Source organism: Carassius auratus, chromosome 16 (genome assembly GCF_003368295.1).
Source record: "Carassius auratus strain Wakin chromosome 16, ASM336829v1, whole genome shotgun sequence".
NCBI classification, from domain to species: Eukaryota; Metazoa; Chordata; class Actinopteri; order Cypriniformes; family Cyprinidae; genus Carassius; species Carassius auratus.
Window position 1 is genome coordinate 8,070,858 of NC_039258.1, and position 20,070 is coordinate 8,090,927.

General features: G+C 34.6%; 1 protein-coding gene across 1 annotated transcript; it reads left to right on the top strand.

Moving 5' to 3' along the window:
- The first annotated feature begins 7,818 nt into the window (after positions 1-7,818).
- On the top strand, positions 7,819-19,798 carry LOC113115988 (calpain-7-like). The gene is made up of 21 exons (XM_026283776.1): positions 7,819-8,332; positions 8,574-8,682; positions 9,730-9,887; positions 10,532-10,599; positions 10,827-11,033; positions 11,371-11,457; positions 12,147-12,273; positions 12,426-12,511; positions 12,762-12,855; positions 12,984-13,130; positions 13,843-13,949; positions 14,438-14,558; positions 14,663-14,807; positions 14,893-14,992; positions 15,077-15,212; positions 16,395-16,470; positions 16,578-16,723; positions 16,800-16,862; positions 16,963-17,093; positions 17,515-17,607; positions 18,764-19,798. Exons 1-21 carry the CDS (start codon positions 8,231-8,233, stop codon positions 18,906-18,908), a joined length of 2,448 nt encoding a protein of 815 aa, XP_026139561.1. The 5' UTR covers positions 7,819-8,230; the 3' UTR covers positions 18,909-19,798.
- The last annotated feature ends 272 nt before the right edge of the window (positions 19,799-20,070 follow it).

Below are 20,070 nucleotides of genomic sequence, written 5' to 3' on the forward strand. Positions count from 1 at the left end.
CGTTGTTTTGCAGACTTACAGTGCATAAGCTGCCTGAGAACCACTGTTCTAGCTCATTAGACATGATGTAATGGTTTCTTTGAAGCCTGTCTGAAACCGATTAGGGGGCTCATTTACAAAATGTGCCTGCAAAGTCACTGACTGACTGGGAAGCACAACTGGACTTTTAGTCCAACATTTTGTTACATTTTGTATTTGAACTACCAAATCACACAATTTATTTTAAATTGCTTGCAAAACTCTTTTACACCATCGTCTGTTTCAAAATTTAAACACTCAGAGAGCAACAGGTGGCAAATATCTGAAATTAATGTCTCTTTAGCCAGATAAATCTTGTTTCAGTTGCTTCTGGTTATATGCCATCTTTCTTAAGCTCTTGGAACTGAGAATGCCCTGTTTAATAAAATCCCTCCATAGCCAAAAGAACAGTGAGAGATGAATGTTGACTGTAGCCAGGAACTCACTATGATTCCTTGGAAATTTTCTCATGGACCATCTGGTTTTAAAACCACTAGCAATATTAGCTTTAATAAATGAAGTAATGCTAAAGGGATAATTCCTTTCTTTTTTTCTGTGGAACACAAAATAATATATTTTGATAACAGTCTTTTGGTTGCTTGCTAACCAAACAGTTGGACTTCCATAAATGAAAAGGCTTCTTTTAAGAGAAAATAATATTAAGATTATATTTTACTGATATTTTGGCACAAAACACTTGGCTGAAATCATTGTTAGAACTTAACTGTGATGTCAAGATGATAGCACACATTAGTGATGCTCTACTCCAGATGTTCCCAATTTCCTCATTAAGCCAAACATGGATAAAAGTGAGTTGTGATATTTGACAGCTGCAGAACAAAGTTGGAAATGAGCTCTAAACATATGCAGTTTCTGTTTTCTCAAATGAAGCTGAAATGAGTATAAGAAACTGAAGTAGCAAAATGAAACACTGAAACAGGGTTAGAGTTTTATGGACTTGAGAGAAAATTTTCCATGTAACAAAACTCTCAAAAATTGAGAGATGGTGTTTAGAAGTATTTAAGCTCCTTTGAGCATAAGATTACTCAGTGAACTGCGGAAATGAGTTTCCTTTGTTTACTTAACTTAAAGGATAAACACTGACAAAGGAAACTTTTAACCCTTTATTTACATTTCCAGGTTAAATTGATTAGACTAAAGACTTTAGTGTTGTCTGCAGTTCTAATAAAGTAGAAATCCATCACTGAGAGCTTTAATAAAAACCTCCCTTTCTAAAAAAAAAAATATATATATATATAGGCTATACTCTCAGGTCTTAAAACTCAGCTTAGACATTTAACCTTATTCAAAGCCATGTTAGAATCGATATTGCTTCAAACTTTTGGTGTTGTTCTGATGTTTTAGACCAAAATAAAAAAAATAATTTTTATAATTTTCTACAAACACTACTTTATTGGAATGGTAGAAACTCTGTGACTTTTGTGACAGTTGCTACAGTATCTGACCACAAAGAAAAAAGGACTTTATTTAAAATGGTCTGGCTAAATGGTCTGTTGTAATTAAAGAAAATAAATATGCAAAAATACAAAAATACAGTATTTTTTGTGTGTAAAATCTATAAATCATTCAAGATGCAGAAAAAGAGTGCACAGCAATGGAGGAGTGACGCTCTAAAATATCAAGAATACAAAATAGACACACTCCACTCCACCCACCCCTCCCCCTATAGGCTCACATTTGTGCTTCTCAATAAATTAGAATGTTGTGGAAAAATTAATTTATTTCAGTAATTCAACTCAAATTGTGAAATTAAATAAATTCAATGCACACATACTGAAGTAGTTTAAGTCTTTGGTTCTTTTAATTGTGATGATTTGGGCTCACATTTAACAACAAATCTCAACAAATTAGGATACTTCATAAGACCAATTAAAAAGAAAAACACACACATTTTTAGTGAATTGTTGGTCTTCTGGAAAGTATGTTCATGTACATTAACTCAATACTTGGTAGGGGCTCCTTTTGCTTTAATTACTGCCTCAGTTCGGCGTGGCATGGAGGTGATCAGTTTGTGGCACTGCTGTGGAAGCCCAGGTTTATATATATATATATATATATATATATATATATATATATATATATATATATATATATATATATATATATATATATATATATATATATATATATATATATATATATATATATATGTAAAACTAAACCTAAAAAAGGTTGTCTTTGAGAATGTCTAAATATATATCCAAATCCACAACTTTATAATATAAGTCTTTATGCCTAAAACAACTAGAGAATTTATAAGCCTTGCATATAGAGCTATAAAATCTAGTGGCTAAACCATGGTTCGTGTTTTCAAAAAGTTAGTGGATACGAAAGAAATGTATACCTGATCCCTATCACGTGTAAATGGTGTGTAAAACATTGTGGTTTCTTTTTGGCAAACTGATGACACTGAATTCTCCTGGACATGCAATTTGCGTGTCTGTATTTCATAGGTGGGGATTATGCTAATTGTAATTGAGTGTGCACGAGCATCTTCTTTACGAATGATGGGAATTCATTAACATACATGTTTAACTATCAAATCAAAATTTTACGAAGAGTTTGTGCATCCAGAGGAGAGTTTTCGGGTTTTCGTTATCTGGTTTACTTGGAAATTACTAATTTAATCAAGTTTCATGAATGAAGCCATTGTCTCTATTTTAACATTAAATACTGTTACTTTTTAAATAATAATTGTAAAGTATTAAGATTTTTTTTTTTTTTAATGATCATAATTATTGCATAAATATTAATTAGTTCTATTAAATTCTTTCAAAATACAATAGAAAAAAAATATTATGGAACAAAAAATATTACAGTCCAATTTTATATTTAAACCTAACTTACTGGCCACTGCTGTGTAACATCAGAGTAATTACATGATAAATCTAATACAAAATAATTACATTAATAATTATATACACTTTCGTTACACACTTGTACTTTCATTACCAAAAAGTGTTGTTACCAGTGTGCGGTTACACATTTGTACTTACACATACCATTCAGTGGGTTGTTCCATATGTGTAGTTACACAACCATTATGCACCAATGTGTACTTACACTTTGATTACATGTACACATCTAGTTACTATGTAAGTACACAGGTATTAGGGACACTTACAGTTTTTCTCAGTCACTTTGGTGCATTTTTCAAAACAGAAATGAAATTCTCAAAACTACTTGTACAACCTCCACATCATCTAGCCATTTATACACATCATAAAACCAGTTTCTCATTCTTTTGAACAAGTTGCGATTGCTTTTGTACATTCATGCAATTGATTATGCATGTGTATCGGCAGTTTCCTACATTATCAGTTGCTCATGTCATGTTGCTCAAAACGTATTGCATAGTTTTCTGTGCAACAGTCTTACCCTTCAAAACATCTAGTCTTTAGTTCATCATATAAGTCATTAAATGCAAAATGGTTAATCTAGTTGTCAAAAACTGCCTAGCACACTTTTTATATTTATTTTTACACATTATTATTAGACTTTTTGTACATTTGGCATGAACTGTCCAAGTGAATCTTGACTTATGAAGAGAATGTAGATGATAAACCAATGATAAACCCTTTCTCTGAAATAGCTCAAAGGTTCATCTCATGAATCTTCAGTTGAAAAGCTTATACTGTATAGACAGAGGACAACACAAGAGTTACACATTCTGAAAATGGACTTATTTTCATATTTGTGTCCATATTTGTTTTTCCTTTTCTATATCACAATGACATTGTAAAGGTTTTTTTTTTTTTGGTCAGACTTTGTAAAAGTGTAACTGGGAATTCTATCCAGTCTCTTTCAGTCAATATCCCACATACAGTAATGTGTAAATGTGTACGTTTGAAATGGATATGGCATACATAAGCATATGGCATATTGTTCAATACAGAGGTTTACATCAGATCATCCCTCCAGAGTAAACTGTTATATTGACAACATGACTAAGCAATTTGACTGTCTTATCCGTAAACTATGACACAAGGACTTGTCATTCTGATGGCAGTGATATGTTCATTGACACAGATATTTATTTTTGAGAGATGAACTAAGGATTTTGAGCAGGAGACTGGCTTTTGCAGGTAATTCATGGTGTTTTGCTATTTGTACGGGTTGTTTTGAGAAATGCACTTTATGTTTTGCAAATTGTGAGTTTGATTCAAGAAATGTACCAAAGCAACTGAGAAAAACTGTAATGCACACTTAAAACGTCACCTAAATGCATGCATTTAATATAAAGTGGGACCAATATTACAATGATTTTACCAAAGATACAAAAGTTACATTTCAGGTGTCTGATCAGTTTTGACCACGAACAACACAAGTGTGACCCCAAAATGAACAATACCAGAGGGTTAAAAGGAGCAATTCCTTAAATCACATTCTCTGATTGCAGAAGTTGTTGGTCTTGGCTTTGGTTTTAAACTTTGTCAGTTTGATTAATAGGTTTTGATGCCTGAGTTGAGAAAAAAAAAGTTACAATAGGAATAGTGTTTTTCCTGCATTTGAGGTCGCTCCATCTGTCTAACTCTGTTTCTCTCTCATATTTAGCGAGTCAAACGTGTCATAAGGAAAACACAATTTCTTTCCCAAAGTCATCAAAAGGCTGAGTCAAAGACATTGATTTATAAGTCTCACAGTCTTTCTTGTGTTCTCCTGTCTTGACTGTGACCTCTTCCAAAAGCAGAATGAACAGGCTTGCAATAAAAACAAAGTATTTCTTTCATTTTTCCAATGACGTTTTATGGCTTTATTCACCTCATCTCAATCAAATGATCATGGTTGTAAAGTTAAATATAATGTAAACACAATCCAAACTTGGTTAAAATAAACAATTCTGGAAAGAGCTGTAATTCTAAAAACAGGGTCAGAGAACTTGTTTTAGGACTAGCAGGTTAACAAATATTCCAGACCTGGGGCCAGATTCTCAATGGCAAAATCATAACAACACAAAAGGTATAAATAGGACAGATGAAAGAGGTATAAGGCCAAACAAAACAAAAAAGAGTAATGTTTCTGTGAATTCCTGCTTTTTTTATCAGCCATTACTTCAGGCTTCAATGTCTCGTGAACCTTCAGAAATCCTTCTAATATGCTGATTTTGTGCTTAAGAAACATTTCTTATAAAGCAGCGGTGGTGCAGCTTAATTTATTTTGTGGAACTTATTCAGGTATCTACTTAAATTATTATTATTTTTTTTTTTGTGAAATGTATTATGTGTTTTCTGAGTCTGTCTAGCACATTTGAAGGCCACCCAGAGAGTACATCTTAACAGGCATGATCCAATATGTTGACCATATGGGGCTGTAAACTGATTAGGGGAGGCGTGACTGGAGACGTTCCTCCCTCTCTCAGTCACTCTTGATAACTATTTGCTATCTTTCTGTTTTTATGAGAAATTCACACAGATGTCGATTTTCATGCCTGACCAAAAGGTTGTGGTTTATATGGTTGCAACAGACAAAAACACATTATTAAATTTCTCACCAAATACACAGATGGACTTTGAGAAGTCTATTTCTTTTTTAAAGCAAGCTATTTATTTGTTTATTTTTGCAAATTTTGCCTTGTGTTTAAAAAAAATCTGAATGTTTTGACATGTTTAAACATTAAATCATTGATATGACTCTCCAAGGAAAAATGTAGACAAACCCATTTTTCTCAGTGACGTGTTTACAGTCTTAGAAAAGTCAGTGAAACTGTAATGGTCATCTAATAGCTTTTCTGAAACAGACTTCAGAAGACTAAAGACTAAGTTAATGTGTCTGCTGTGGATATCTGTATACATACCGTGCCTTGCAAAACAGTTTGACTATATCCAAAAAAATGCATTATTTAAAAATCTTTATGTGTTAGTATGTGTTAGTATGTGTTAGTGTTAAAATTTCATTTTATTAATTTTTTTTCACCATAAACAATAAAGTCAAAGAATGTGCTTTGCTTGTTTATTTCTCATAAAATCATGAAAGAACATAGAGGAGTGTCTGCAACCAGATAACAAAGTCCAGACAGACTTGATTAACATGCCACTAGGGGAGTCACAGTTTACAAGTCCATACTACCTATAAAACTGCATTTTATGGCCAGCAGCTCCTTTATATCAAATGTTTCAGGGTTAAAAACACAGCATCAGATGTGTTTGTTTATGTATGGGTGCAGAGGATGTGTTTGTTTATGTATGTGTGCAGAGGATGTGTTCATTAAAGTATGCAGAGGATGTGTTCATTTATGGATGTGTGCAGAGGATGTGTTCACAGGTGGAATATTTCAACACTGTGTAACTAGGTGTAAAAATCTCAAATGATCATACATCATTGCCGTCTGCTTCTTAAACACTTAGACAGACAGACAGACAGACAGACAGACAGATAGACAGATAGACAGATAGATAGATAGATAGATAGATAGATAGATAGATAGATAGATAGATAGATAGATAGATAGATAGATAGATAGATAGATAGATAGATAGCCCTGAGTTTCAGTTAATTTTTGACGCTTAATTTGTACACAAAAAGGAAACTCAAATAGCAGAAAGCGACATTCTATTTGTTTTCTGTATTTTACAAAAGCACAAACACTAAGAAAACTAAATTAAATCTAGGAAATCGTGTCAAACATTTTTCCCTTTATTGTATCTTGCACGTTCAATCAGCGCATCTTCTCCGCAGCACAGTCTCCCGGGCGCAGTCACAAAAATGTGCACGGGTTCCAGGCGCGTTCTCGAGCGAACATTCACGGAACAGTGACCTCTAGTGACATTTTTCTCGATTTCGGCAACGGCGCCAGCATTGCTAACTTTACAGCACAGTTGGTACTTTATCAAAATAAAATAGTGAAACAAACATCAGCGCGCTCGCCTCTGCTGTCACATTTGGAACGTGAATGAAGTAAAAATCCTATACTTTACATCATAAATAATAGTTTAGCATTCAGGTACATCGCAAATTTTTTATTTGTGCCGAATGAGAAAGGTAGGATAAACGAGCACAAAGCTCTATTTAGCAAAAAGTTGAGTACACAAGCATTTCAAGTATAGTTATTTGTCAGTGAGTGAGAGACTCGTTCAGAATCAGCACCCCTTATACTATTGGCAAAAACTAAAACACATTTTGTAAATTTAAAAATAATACAGGCTATACTGTGTTGTTGTTATGGCACGTTTACAAACATTTTCATACATATTTTGTTTTGTTTGAAGTTGAGAAATAAAGATCTGTACACAGATTTTACACATCCAGTTTGGGCATGATTAAACTAATGGTTTACAGGTGTACGCTTATGTACAGATGTTTCTGAACAGCTGCAACATGACCGTGATGTTTCCAATCATAGGGTAAGTTGTAAAGTTTTCAGAAAAAATTCCAAAACTTTTTACTCATTTCTGAGAAAGCGGTGGATTTTCCCACACTCTACGCGATTCGTAAGTGAATCATTCTGTGGGTCGGATCTTTTCAGTGTATTGGTTTACAAAAGTAGTATTTGTTCATTGTTCACTATTTGCTTAATGTTACAAACAAGATATAAAAATTGTTGGATGAACCGGGGGTATTACAACGTCTGTAACATATATATGTAATTTTTTTTATGTAAATAAAAATATACGTAAGTTCAAAATGACATTGTTTTTTATGAATTGTATGCGTCTCCATGTCTAGGAAGATCACCATTACTACATGATGTGGTATTACTGGAACATTTTAGTAATATGTAATATTACTATAATATTATAATATAATATTAGAGGTAGGAATGTGTAGCGCCACGTAATAAATGAAATAAGAACCACTGAATTGTTTTTAACCGGTTCTTTGAAATGAACTCTTTAAAGGAACCGATTCGCGGAATGAATCAGATGGCGTCCGTTCTAAAAAAGAAATGACGTGTCGTGACAACATCAGTACACGCCCACCGCATCCGGAAGTACTGCGGAAAGGAGGATTTGTTTTGATGTCATCGTAGCAAGTTAAATCGTTGTGTCTTCACGCCTTATTTAGAGTCACTAAGTTTGAAAGCTCATTGAAATCGATATTTTCAGGCTTGTCTTTATTTTATTTCGAAGTTCAACTCAAGAAAGAAACGCTAATCCTCGGAGAAGCTGCTATGATGAAGAACAGGTTAAAATTATTTGCCATATAACGTTAGTCCTAAAGCTGAATTAAAGTCGACAGCCTTTCAAAGATAATCATGGATTGTACAGCGCTTGAACTCGATGCTATTACATTTGCCAAATCAGCTGTACTGCATGATCAGAAGGGGAAATACAATGAAGCTGTGTTCTACTATAAGGTAAGATTCTCCTATTTGACATTTAAGGCTAATTGATCTTAAACTCCCTGAAAAGGCTTTATTCTTTAATGGAAATATCAGCTTGTTCCATGTTATGGCAATAAAAGCTGCCATTAAAAAATTCCCCATTCAAATAAATAATATATGAATATACAGTTTATTCAATATATATATATATATATATATATATATATATATATATATATATATATATTCATATTTGTTTTTGGGTTCTGAATAGGAGGCTGCCCAGGCTCTCATCTATGCAGGCATGGCTGGATCCAAACTAGAGAACATTCAAGACAAAGTAAACGAGTACTTGTATAGAGTACAGACTCTACTCAGTGCCGGTCAGTTTACGCAAATAATACCAATTCAGTCTCATCAGAAAGCTGTTTTTATTTATTGATGCTCAGTGTTATGGTTTTCACTTTCTTTTAAGTTGATTATTTAGGGCTGAATGTTTTCTGCTGTTCTCTGTGGTCGACATAAGTGAAACCTCCTCGTCGTTGTACATGGAAGAAATTATGCTCATATTTTCCGCGGCCCAACCTTTAGAAAGCTTGCATGGGTCATACCTCAGTTGAAAGTGGTGTGACTAACGAAGCATTTGGGAATCACAATAGAATTCTGTCAGATTTTGTCCTTCACAGTTAAAAGCAATTCTCTTCCTTGTTCTCTTGTGTTATGTAATTTGAACATCATTCCATTTGACTAGTCTCCATTAATGTTCTCTCATTTATTACTCACCTTTAGGTCATTTGCAAAATTCTATGACATTCTCCCTTGGGACACAAAATAATTGTATCGTTTGCTCTTTTTAACATTCATTGGTTTCAAGCTTCAAAATGGAGGCAAAAGGGCCATAAAAGTATAATGAAAGTGATACAATTCATGTGCTGTATATTCTGAAAATATCAAAATGTTAGCTTTGTTTGAGGATCAGTCTAGAATACAAGTTGTTGTTCACTAACAATCTTCATTTCCTTTCATTTTTAACCGCTACAACAATATAATTGAGTCAGTGAGCCTAAAATGTAAATTTTATTGCCAGAAACACAGAAATAAGAGAACACAGAAATAAGGAATATAAATTAATGACTATTTTTTAATTGAAGAACATATTGAATGAGATTCTGGGATCCTCTGGAGAACCACTGATAATTTTTTTTTTTATTTAATTGGGGCAGATATCAAGACTTTCAGTGAACAAAAACCTAGGATAAATATGTGTGTGTTAACGCTAAATTATCGTGTGACTTCAGAAGATTTAGAATATAGTACATAAGTCTTATGGACATCTTTAATTGTGCTTTTCCTTACTTTTCAAAGTTTGCAAGCCTAACTCTCCATTCACTGTAAATGTTTCAGTTCACTGACTGAATCCCTGTGATTAGTTCAAGCACAGAGCAGTGACCCTCTGAAGAGTAAGCATCAGCTGGATCTGGAGAGGGCATACTTCCTGGTGACACAGGCTTTTGAAGAAGATGAGAAGGAAAACGCAGATGAGGCCATTGAGCTCTATACACAGGCTGTGGAGTTGTGTATTCAAGCAGTGAGTCAGATTATACCCTTTTGTTTTAAAAGTTGCAAAAAGGGGTCAATAAACAGTCAGTAGGGTTTTTTTTTTTATTCCTAAGACATTAATATATTTACTAAGCAAGGGGACTTTATACTGATTATACTGATCAAAAGTTACAGTACAATACATTGTTAGAAAAAGTTAGATTTCAAATAAATACTAGTATTTTTTTTTTTTTTTTCATTTTTTAATTATTTTTATAAAAGAATTCTAAAATAATATATCATGGTTCCACCAAAATATTAGCAACTTACAATAACTATTCAGATTTGACATCGCAGGAATAAATAGCGTTTTAAAATAATTTCTTAATTGTTTGTTAATGTTGTTTTTGCCTGTTTATTCTGTCTCTTTCAAAAACATAAAAAAATGGTACTAACCCCAAACTTTTGAACAGTAGTGTATATAAAGAACTCTATAATTCGATCGTAACTATTCATGTGGACTTAGATACTAGCAGCAGTTCTGTAGTCATAGTTGTCAGTCTTTAAACAGGTGGTGGTGTCAAGTTGGTAGTTTTGGTTTCATATCTCTCACTGCTGGTTATATGGGCTCCTCTGTAACTAGAAACTGAGCCAAGCCCTGTAATCTTTGAACTCTTTCTCTCTCCCAAACAGTCCAGTGAGACATCAGACCAAGCACTACAGGGGAAACTGAAGCAGCTTGCTCGGCAGGCTCTGGACAGGTGCTTCACTGTTTACTCTAATGCTAAAATACTAATACTCCACTGTATTATGAATATTTTGTGTGAAATATCACATAATCAACAGCAGTATCTACAGCAGTTGTGGCTTATTGACGATTACCATAGAAAATAACAACTCTCATGCATTTGAGAATATAATAATGCACAATCAATGCAATGCACGTTTACCCATAATCCTTGGTTTTCATTTCCTTTTCCCCTTTCAGGGCAGAGGGACTGAAAGACTCTCTTAGTAAACCAGCAAACCAGGATAAAGCTGCCTCCCCTGCATCCAAAGGCTCTGCTCAGGTGAGGCAGTTCTCTCCGCTGGGCCCAGACTTCTCCCTCCAGGACAAAGCGCAACCGGTCCGAGCAGTGCATTCCAGTGAGCCGCAAGGTCAGCGTTACACATCGGAGGAGATTGAGGTGCTCAGGTAGGCTTAGCAAACTTGATGTCTCACCCCAGTTAATCTTACAAAAGTGCTTATAATTGTATTGTAGTGTTAAGTCTATTTTTTGTGTATCTCAAAAGGAGTATCTGTTTTTTGATGCTGTGCATTTATAATGTTGTGATGCTTAAATTGATATTAATGTATTTAATTTGGACAAAACATTATATAATTGTATAATATGGGTGTTAATTTATTGGTTATCATATGGTTTTGCAATGTTTCAACATAATGCATATAAATTCATTAATGTTTTGAAAGTGTAATATTTTGAAAATATATTCTTATTTATTGTTTTCTCTCTTTTTTTGGTGTTTTGCAGGAAGACTTCCAAGATAAATGGAATTGAATATGTGCCATTCATGAGTGTTGACCTGAGGGAACGTTTTGCGTTTCCTGTTCCATTCTCGTGAGTACTTTATGTATGAGTGCAATTTGAACAAGTGCAGCTGTTTCTCTGACATCCACTGGTATTTTTGTGCCGTGCAACAGCTGTATTTTGCTTAGAATTACAATAACTCAAAAGTTTTGAGTCAGTAGGAATTTTTATTTTTTTAAGAAACAAACACTTTTTTTTCTGCAAAGAGACATTAAATTCATCAAAAATGACAGTAAACGAAGAGTTCTATTTCAAATATATATATATATATATATATATATATATATATATATATATATATATTTTTTTTTTTTTTATTTTTTTTTTTTTTTACTTTCTATTCACCAAAAAATCCTGAAAAAGGCTATCATACTATCATGGTTTCCACAAAAATAATCCAAAAATAAAAAACCTTTTGAAAATTCAGCTTAGCCATCACAGGAATAGATAACATTAAAAAATGTATTAAAATAGAAACCAGTTATTTTCATTTGTAGTAATATTTTTCAGTAGAACTATGTTTACCATACCTGAGATCAAATAAATGCAGTCTTTGTGAGCATAAGAGACTTATTTCAAAAACATTAAAAAAAAAACTTTTCTTTTATTACCCATCCCATATTTTATAACAGTAATGTATTTAAGAGCAGTAGTCTTATAACACTGTGAAATATAGCATTGTCAAAATATTTGGGTGACATGATTATGTTTATAAATAGGGACAAATGTGGGAAACTAGCTCTGTCGCCAAAGCAGAAAGCTATATTCTCACGCTGGGTTCGACCTGATGACATCTGCAATAACCCCACCATGATCTTCACTGTGTCCAGCTTCAGCATCAAGCAGGTCAAGCTTTCTGCATCTCTGCTTCTCATTTGAACTTGGCCAGTAATAGTTTCCAATAGTATTTAAAGCAGTTTTGCCATTCAGAAAGCTCTGTTGTTTGCTCATGTGACTATAAGCTTATGTAATGTTCTTTTGTTTGTTCATGTTTGCAGACGGTTGTGTCAGACTGTTCTTTCGTTGCCTCGCTGGCCATCAGCGCAGCGTATGAGAGACGCTACAACAAAAAGTTAATCACAAGGTACAACGGGTGTGCTAGGCCTTACTCTTTACACAAATTTTTTGACTCATGTGTAACCCTTGGATTATGAAGCGGTTTTTTGGATGCCTCTTGGACTGAATCAACTGTGTCAGGTGTCCATTCAGGTGGAATGTAAAAAATTTCTGAACAAGCACTTCTGTTTTACTGTAGTTTATATTAATTTTAATTATAAAACAAGAATTATAGAAGTCAATGGGTGGTTCCCACAATGATAAATGTTTGTGTGTAGCATCATCTATCCACAAAACAGGAAAGGAGAGCCAGAGTATAACCCTTGTGGGAAGTACATGGTGAAACTGCACATTAACGGCGTCCCAAGAAAGGTGCTTACCCTCTCTAAGCCCCACCTCCTCAAATAAACTCCAGTTTTTTCTATTGTCGTCTTCATCGTTTGAAGATAAACAGGTTCAGGATTGTATTGTCATAGTTCAGGCGTGTGTTTCTCTGTCAGGTGATTATTGACGATTTCCTCCCGGTGGATCGCAATAGTGAGCTGCTTTGCTCCTACTCCAGTAATCGCAATGAACTTTGGGTGTCGCTCATTGAGAAGGCTTACATGAAGGTCATGGGAGGATATGATTTCCCAGGCTCCAATTCTGTGAGTGGCACTTCAGATGCAGATGATCTTTGTCTCTTTAAGATGTCTCTTTTACAGAAAAATACAAAGGGATACACAGATATTTCAGTTCTGGTTGATTTTCATGTTACGGCTGATGGTGAATGGATAAAATAATATATGTTATTCTTGGTTTTTTGATGACGTTTCAAGAGAACAGTGTTTATTTGGAATACAAATTTATTAAAGGGACCGTTCACCCAAAAATGAGAATTCTGCTTTTAATTACTCACCCTAATGTCATTCCAAACCTGTAAGACAAATTATAATATTTTTGATGAAATCCAAGAGCTTTCTGACCTTGCGAGAGCTTTCTGCTTTTCTGCATCATTCTTCGACACAGTCAAAACGAATTGCTGAATAAAGTTATTATTTTGTATTTATTTGTGCACAAAAAATATCTTCATAGCATCATAAAATTATGGTTGAAACCTTAATAAGTCACATTTTAAGGATTTAATATTAGTGTTTCTGTCTATGCAGGGTCAGAAAGCTCTCAGATTTCATAAAAAATATCTTAATTTGTGTTCTGAAGATTAACAAAGTCTTAACGGGTTTAGAACGACACGAGGGTGAGTAATTAATGACAGAATTTTCATTTTTTGGTGAACTATCCCTTTAAATTGTACTGACCCCAAACTTTTGAACAGTAGTGACAGGACTATGGTGACACTTTCATGTTTTCTTGTTGTAGAATATTGATTTGCACGCTCTCACTGGCTGGATCCCAGAGCGTATCGCTATGCACTCAGACAATCAGTCCTTTAACAAAGATGACACTTTCCGCATGCTTTACCAGAGGTAAGCACACATTCACAGTACACACACAATCCACTGGTTTGTATTGTTCTCTGACCACTGTAGGTCACGTGTTCCTTTAGATTCAGTAGTCTGTAGCTGCTTCAATACTTTACTGGCCTTATTTCACTTGCCTGTATTGATTCTGAGCATCAATAGTTTGTGTACAGTGTTCTTTATGTAACATTATAGTATTTCTTAAGATTTTGATTTAGCTCCTTTTTTTTTTTTTTTCGGTTTTAATTTTAATTGTTTATATTTCTATTGAATTAAGATTTTCTGTTTTAATAATTGTAGTACTTCAGCTTAAGTTTATTTTCGTTAGTTGCAAAGGCAACATTTCTGTCTACTTTTTAGTATAATTTTTTTTAGGTTTATTTTTAAACTTTAATTTTATTTCAGCCTTATTTCATATGCAGAATTGTTTTTTTTTATAGTTTCAGTATTAATTAACATGAACAATACTGGTATTCTGTTGAACCTTTTGGCAGATTTCACAGAGGAGATGTTCTCATCACCACGGCGACAGGGGTCATGACTGAAGAGGAGGGGGAGAAGTGGGGTTTAGTGCCCACACATGCATACGCTGTCCTAGACATCAGGGAACATAAGGTGAAACTCTCGACCCCTGGTCCTTGTTAAAAATCTTCTGCTTAGTGGAGTTTAATGACAATAACAACAGCATTAACTTCATTATCTCATGCTTGTTCTCTCAGGGTAAACGCTTCCTCCAGCTGAAGAACCCTTGGAGCCATCTCCGGTGGAAAGGGCGATATAGCGAACGTGATGAGAAGAACTGGACACCAGATCTTCTCAAATACCTCAATTTTGACCCTAAAACCGCACAGAAGTTTGACAATGGTAATTCGGTGCTAAACTAGCAATGACACATGACAAATATTGCAAAAGAAGCTGTTATTGACCATATTGTGTGATGTTCTTTAAGGTGTATTTTGGATCATCTGGGAAGACTTGTGCCAGTATTACGATGTCATCTATTTGAGCTGGAATCCAGCACTGTTTAAAGAATCTTCATGTATTCACAGGTCTGTCTCACCTTCATTACATCTATATAAGTGTCTGATTATTAGCAGATAACTAGAAAATATATGTGAATTGTGCTAATGCAGTAGCTGGGATGGCAAACAGGGACCGGTGAAAGATGTCTACAGCTTGGCCAATAATCCTCAGTACAAACTGGAGGTGCAGTGTCCTCAAGGGGGCGCTGCTGTATGGGTCCTACTCACCAGACACATCACTGACAAGGTACTGCAACAGATTACAGTGCAGTGCACTACAATCAGATTGAGGAGACACAGTTAAAACTGGTAGCTTATACCTGTTATTAAATATGCATAAAGAAAAACATTTTAAATAAGTACATCCAGCAGCTACTAAGATCTGTTGCCTTTAACCAAAGTCCTTTTAGACAAGTCGTGACACTCGGCCGCCATCTTGGCAATGCCTCCGGGCAGCTATTTCAGACTAACAAGACCAGGCTCCTATCTAAATGAATGGGCAGAGAGTCAGAACTGCACTTTCACTGGTCACCGGGACATAAAAACTGCATGTATAGAAACAGCAGTAAAATATGATTAAAATCACTGAAAAAGTTTGATTACTTTGCCCCAAAATAAGGTTTAAAATGCCTTTTTCCCCACAGGTTATACTTTTACTACGCATGCGCAAGGGTTCACAACACCAACTTCATTTACATCTCTATCCAGAATGCCGGTGTTGTTCCAAGCGCTTAAACAAATGCATATTTATGGTCGATATAAAATGCTTTAACTACCTTGGTAGTCCGGTACCCTCACATTGTTATCACCCTCTTCTATGTGGATTTCATCTGATCTTGCACACACCACAACTCGCTGTTGCCAAATTGTCTCCGCTGTTGCAAAACCTCAACTGTGCGCATGCGTCAGTGGAACCAGACGATAGGCTTAAATGTTTCCCGCCTTAACTGTTAAAAGCAGATGATTAGCTTTCCAGCTGGAGGGGTGGGTCATGTGCATACAACCGCCATCTTTGCCGTTACGGGTTTTCCTAATATAGTTGTATTGAGGATTGAGGAAGTGGCATGTCTCTTATTAATTGTCTCTGCTTTAACATATACTGACAACCACCTTAATCACACAAGTGAAACAAGTAGATTTTCTTTAAGCTGAGATGCTGTCATATGAAATAGCATCAAATGTAAGCTGTCACACAGGGAATTCTGGGAATATCAGAATTGGCAGTTTTTTTTCTTCTTGTCCATAAACTGAACATTTAACAGTATTTTACTGTAAAATGCATGAGATGTAAGGTTATATCTATTTTCGTTTTCCCTTGTATATAGTAGGTGGATCATAACTAATTAACATGGTTTTGCTGTAGAATTTTAACAGATATAATTACAATCAAGTTCTTACGATTTTTTTTACTTTCACATTCACTCTCAAGGATGACTTTGCTCAAAACCGGGAGTTTATTACTTTAGTAGTTTACAAAACCAACGGCAAGAAAGTCTATTATCCAGGTAAGTAAGCACATAATTCAAGAAGTCAAATACATTCAGTTGTATTCATCTTTATTCTCTATAGCTTCTAATTAATTTGTGAGCTCGGTTCTGATTTTTTTCTGAAGCTGAACCTCCTCCCTACATTGATGGCATCAGGATCAACAGTCCTCACTACTTAACCAAGATCAAGCTGACTGGACCTGGAACTCACACCTTCACACTGGTGGTCTCTCAGTATGAGAAACAAAACACCATCAACTACACACTTAGGGTAAGACACAGTCAAGTGCACTAGTTTTTATTTTTATAGTATTTTAATCATATTAAGATGAATATGCTCTTTCCAGGTTTACTCGGTATGCAAGTTTAATTTCTCCAAAATCCCAACACCCTTCACCCATACCAAAAGAGTGAGTTCACACCTCTGCTTTCGCTGTTTTAAAATATTCTTAGTGGGTGTTTTTGTTGGAAACTTCTTCCAGATGGTTTAACACCTCTCTCTATGTGTAGATAAATGGCCAGTGGAAGGGGGCCAGTGCAGGAGGTTGTGGAAACTACAGAGATACCTTCAAGAACAACCCCATATACCAGTTCAACATGGAGAAAGCAGGCCCTCTGCTAATCGAACTACGTGGTTCAAGGTCAGACTGCTTGTTATTTTATTTGATTTCACTACATTTTATATCATAGGAGGGCTAAAATAATTGTAATAAAAATATATATATTTTCAAACCTGATCATTAGTATACACAAAAGTTTGGAAACAGTAAGATTTATGTTTTTTAAAGACATTGTATAATAATGTAAAATATTATTTATTCATGTGATGAAAAGATGAATTTTCGTATAGTATAGTTTTGCATGAGTTTCAAATTAAATTTCTGTTGGATTTCCCTTGACATCAAAAATGACGTGGGCCATCTACTCCATTGTGGAAGAAACACCTACACACTTTCAGATCCCTTCTGTCTTTCTCTCTGTCACTTTTCACTGTAGAGTGTGCGGATGTGTAATGTAGCGTGATGCCTGTGAATATAAATGAGTATGGTTTTCTCTCTGCAGGCAGTACAGCGTGGGCTTTGAGGTGGTGACCGTTTCTGCTGCAGGGGATTCTGGATCATCAGGCTCTCAAAAGAGAGGGAGCGGAGATTACCGGTAAAGAAGTACTCTCTTTGTGATGAAAATAACTAGACATAAGGTGAAGCAGAACCCATTTCATTGCTTTAAAGAAAATCATAGTCTAAGAAACCCTGTGCTGACTTCCGTTCTTCCATATGAGACACACTGGCTGTGTTTGGGATGGCATGCTAGTGTACTACTTATTGCATATAGTAAAAGTATACAGTAAAAACACTTAAATACTGCCTACTACAGTATGCTTTTAAAAATTATTACGTGAAGTGCTTAATGATTTCATAGTGTTGCGTAAAGCCCAATCATTAGTTTGCTGAATGTCATTATACAACCTCAAAACAATTTTTTTTATCAGTTTTGTGTAAAAACATTTTCTGCTTTGAGTATAAAAAATGTAATAAATTATTATTAAATAAAACATAAGAAATTGTGGCTGATATTACTTAAGCTTCATTTATTTGATCAAAGCACATTAAAAACAAATATTATAAATATTTTTGTTGTTTAAAATAAGAGTTTTTTATTTTATTATATTATTTAAAAAAAATGTATTCCTTCGATGGCAAAGCTGAAGTTTCAGCAGCCATTACTACACTCTCCAGCCTTCATAAATAATTTTGTTATGCTGATATGAGGATTCTTTGATGAATAGAAAGTTTAAAAACATTTATTTTATACTGTAACAATATGAAAGCATTATAAATGCATCATTGCTCAATGAAAGTACAGTATTTTGCCTTTCCAAAACATAAATTAATATATCTAACTGGCCCCAAACTTTTTAACAGTTGTGTTTTTATTTGCCAAGACCCATATAAGAATCCAAAAATAGCTAAAGTAATGTGGTTGCATCATGATGCTATTCTGAATACAACCTTGTGGATTTTATTTTGGTTTACCAACAGTCAGTTCAGCTGGACTGTGTTCCACTTTAGTATAAGCATGCAAATGCTTGAAATGCACAGCCTTGTCTCACAAATAAATCTAGGTCAGGGATAGTTGATCATCTATAAAGTAGTCATATGACTGTATAATGTTTGAGAAAAATATATTTCATGGTTTGTCTCATCCTGAAAGCAGTAGCATGGTTATCTTTGTTGATGGTCTGCAATAGTTCAGAGTTTTAGCATGTGTAGAATAGATTCAAAACATTTTAATTTGATCTCTTTATCTTCAGATGCGGTTTCTGTTATATGGAGGTTGAGAACTTGCCTGCTGGGATTTACAATGTCATGCCCACTACCTTCCTGCCCAAACAGGAAGGCCCGTTCTTCCTGGACTTCAGCAGTGCCAATCCACTGCGGGTTTCTCAGCTGCAATAACGGTCCCAAATCATCAGCCCACCGGATTGTTTCCACAATTTTAAGACACTGAAAATGCTCTAGATAACAATTATTGCTGACTAAAGCATGGTTATGCTCATTTACCAAAATAAATAAGCACCACCTACTGATGGTACCTGACATAGTGCCATATTTGTCATGTTAGCATGTGATAGTGTGCCACTGCATTGCCATGCTTGGAGGAAGTGTGTTCAATCAGCCAAAAACACACTCCTTTAAGTTCTGCAGTCCAAAGTTGCATTCAAAGACAACAGTGTGCATGTAAAATTGACCTGAAATGACTGTTTTTCACTCAGGAGACTGCAATAAAAACAGGGATGTATGTTAATGATGTCTGATGATAGATCAGAAGGATCTATTTCTGATTCTCCATACCAAGGGCTCTTCCTCTGGTCTGTTCAATGATGTCCAGGTAGAAAGACTTAAAAAGTTGCAGGGCTGCTCTCTTCAGCAGGCACATAATGAGTGCACTTTTATCAAAAAAAAAAAGACAAAATAGATACGCAACTATCTGAAGCATTGTTGTTTTTGTTTTTTTAGCTTTTATCCCCATTATGTGCATCAAATGTAAATTAGCTTAGTATGAGTCACTATCTAGCAGCACAACAGAGTACTGTATGTTAACAGAACATAATGGCAATGACCTGAATGTTCTTACATCATAAACTTTTGACTGAATGTGATGTTCTGTAATGGGGATTGCTTAAAGCTGATTTTCATTCATCTGCTCTGATGTATTTATTTGCTGATTAAAATGGTGTACATGTTATCAGACAATATAACATTTTTTACCCAAGTAACTATTTTACAATAAGGTTTTATTAGATAACACAAATTAACAATAAATATAACCATTACTCATTTCAGTATTTATTGTTTGTAGTTGATTTCCACATTTATCAATTTGGCAGGTTCTTGGTTTTAATTTTGGCTGGTTGTATATTCCCATGTTGTTGTTGTTGTTTTATTTTTAGTAATTTAGTACTTATTTTCAGCAAGGATGCATTCAATTTATCAAAAGTTAGAGTAAATGTTTGTTACAAAAGGTTTCCATTTCCAATATACATATTTTTTTAATTATTAAGACTGGAATAATGGCTGATGAAAGCTCAGCTTTGCCATCTAAGGAATAAATTACATT

Bases quoted from the DNA above. Each gene is read 5' to 3' on its own strand.
- LOC113115988 (XM_026283776.1), top strand. From the start codon at position 8,231: ATGGATTGTACAGCGCTTGAACTCGATGCTATTACATTTGCCAAATCA. The intron at 14,808-14,892 runs GTAATTCGGTGC...ATGTTCTTTAAG, and splicing joins CGCACAGAAGTTTGACAATG to GTGTATTTTGGATCATCTGG. The intron at 16,724-16,799 runs GTAAGACACAGT...TGCTCTTTCCAG, and splicing joins CCATCAACTACACACTTAGG to GTTTACTCGGTATGCAAGTT.